The sequence below is a fragment of the Chiloscyllium plagiosum genome, unplaced genomic scaffold (assembly GCF_004010195.1).
Source record: "Chiloscyllium plagiosum isolate BGI_BamShark_2017 unplaced genomic scaffold, ASM401019v2 scaf_94069, whole genome shotgun sequence".
Classification (NCBI taxonomy): Eukaryota; Metazoa; Chordata; class Chondrichthyes; order Orectolobiformes; family Hemiscylliidae; genus Chiloscyllium; species Chiloscyllium plagiosum.
The window spans coordinates 1-2,388 of record NW_025180613.1 but is presented as its reverse complement, the minus strand read 5'-3'; the positions used below and the strand labels follow the sequence as shown (position 1 = coordinate 2,388).

At 44.1% G+C, this 2,388-nt stretch overlaps 1 protein-coding gene across 1 annotated transcript; it reads right to left on the bottom strand.

Moving 5' to 3' along the window:
* Positions 1-1,626: 1,626 nt before the first annotated feature.
* On the bottom strand, positions 1,627-2,358 carry LOC122545431 (solute carrier family 35 member E3-like). The gene has a single exon (XM_043684457.1). The coding sequence runs from the start codon at positions 2,071-2,073 to the stop codon at positions 1,642-1,644; it is 432 nt and encodes a 143-aa protein (XP_043540392.1). The 5' UTR covers positions 2,074-2,358; the 3' UTR covers positions 1,627-1,641.
* Positions 2,359-2,388: the final 30 nt, after the last annotated feature.

Here is a 2,388-nt window from a genome sequence, read left to right as displayed (position 1 = left end):
TGAGGGGCATGGACAGGGTAAATAGCCAAGGCCAGGGTTTGGGGAGTCCAGAAATAGAGGGCATAGGTTGAGAGTGAGAGGGGAATGATTGAAAAGGGACCCAAGGGGCAATTATTTCATGCAAAGGGTGGTGGGTGTACGGAATGAACTGCCAGAGGAAGTGGTGGAGACTGGTACAATTACAACATTTAAAAGGCATCTCTCCCCGCCACGCTTTCTCCCCGTAACACTCTGTCCCTGCCACACTCTCTCCCAAGTGGTGGCAAATGGGACTAGATTAATTTAGGATATCTGGTCGACATGGAAGAGTTGAACCGAAGGGTTTGTTTCCAAGCTGTACATCTCTATGACCCTGCATGCCTCAACATATTTTTTTAATTGCATGGGTTTCAACTTTAAAGAACAGTCTCCTTCTGAGGTATTTTATAAAATCCCTCTAGGGATATTCACAAATAATATTCATCAACATTCCATTATGTAACCAAAATTCTGGATAAAATTTTAATTTCATTAGGCATTATATACCCTAAAAAAACTGGCTCTCTCCAATCAACTGAAAATGTTCAAGTTTGTAATTTAATGGTAAACATACTGCTATGATTGAGTAGCTGTGGTGAGCAGGTTTCCACTTCAGATGCATTTAATTCACATTCTGCTCAATACAGAATGGCACTGCATAATGAAACTTCAAAGTGTTTTGGAAACAATAACTTTTAATGTTCAACTGCTGACAACATTAGCAATACTGTAGATGCAGCTAATGGCATAGGGATGCTACTCAGTCTTTTAGTTAAAGACAAAGTGACATCAATGCTGAAAATGACTGAATCAGAAGCATGCTCACACATAAGTGAATTGTAAACACAACAATACTGACAGAGGGCATGGACATATTCCCCACCAATTCATCCATACACCATACTAAGTGTTGGAAAACAACTTGCTAGATTGAAGTTCAAATACTATTGATTTCACCAATGTTTAGATTAGATGAGTTAGTGTGGAAACAGGCCCTTCGGCCCAACAAGTCCACACCGAAGCGCAACCCACCCAGACCCATTCTTCTACATTTACCCCTTCACCTAACACTATGTGCAATTTGGCCAGGCCAATTCACCTAACCTGCACATTTTTGGACTGTGGGAGGAAACAGGAGAACCCGGAGGAAACCCATGCAGACACGGGGAGAATGTGCAAACTCCACACAGACAATTACCCGAGGCAGGAATTGAACTCGGATCTCTGGCGCTGTGAGGCAGCAGTGCTAACCACTGTTCCGCCCTTGTTATTTTGAATCAACAAATTATTGTAGAAAAACAAAGTTTTGCAGTTGCTGGGAACCAGAAATTAAAAATAACAGAAAATGTTGGAGATACAATGAATTTGTTGAAGGAAACTTTTTCATGGATGCATCCAGAGGTGCTGAGTATTTGCAGCATTTTCTGTTTTTATTTAAGTAGAAAGCTTGTGTACATATTTATAAAAGTAGGTTAACCTGAATAACATAATGATTTATGTTTGTCAACTGTCTTGACATTTCTGATTCAAATTTGGTGAAAGTTAAGAGTAGCAACGTGTTTTTAAGATAAAAGATGCGAAACTTAACGCAAACATTTCACTCCCCTCCCCAGTCCAAAATGTTTAGTGCTTATTATTAGACTTGATGATTCTTACCAATGTCAGTTTTATCCTGGTAGAGAACGTTTTCTTGTAGTAGACAGTCTGTATGACTATAATGACTGGGGTGGTCATGGCTTTAGCCAGCTGATAGGTGCCAATGGTGTTATTCTGGAGGGACAGGTTTGTGAAAACAACAAAACCGCAGAAACTGACAGCCAGTAGCAGGATCTTGGTGGGTTTGAGAGTTTTGGGGGAGAAAATGTTGAGCCTCTGGCAAATATAGAGCCCCAGGGCGGTCATGACAAAGTGCAGCAACGTTAGGGTCATATTGGGGAAGCCATACTGCACATAAATCCATTTGTTAACGAAGACGATGCAGATGGAAGCGGACAGGTTTACCAGGAGCCCGAGTAACAGCCGCCCGTTCAGGCTCACAGCCTCCGAGAGCCCCATGGTGCACGGCCCCGACCTCGATCCTCCTGCTGCTGGGGGAAGGAGTTCCGAGCCCCAACTCCCTGTGCTCCCCACGCTGGGTCCAGCTGAGGATGCCCTAGGCGAGGCTGCTTTATGTAAACTGCTTCGCTACCTCCCCTCCATTTTGAGCGAATATGAACAGCTGAACGACTGGCGTTACGCCCCGCCGGATCGTCACCGTAACTACCACCTCCCCCGCCGATAGTGGCGGAATCCACTGCTTTCCTTCTGCACGCCAAGCCAACCCATTAATGGCAGAGTCCGCAGCACCCACCCCCCACAAACGTCATAAAG

Bases quoted from the DNA above. Each gene is read 5' to 3' on its own strand.
- LOC122545431 (XM_043684457.1), bottom strand. From the start codon at position 2,073: ATGGGGCTCTCGGAGGCTGTGAGCCTGAACGGGCGGCTGTTACTCGGG.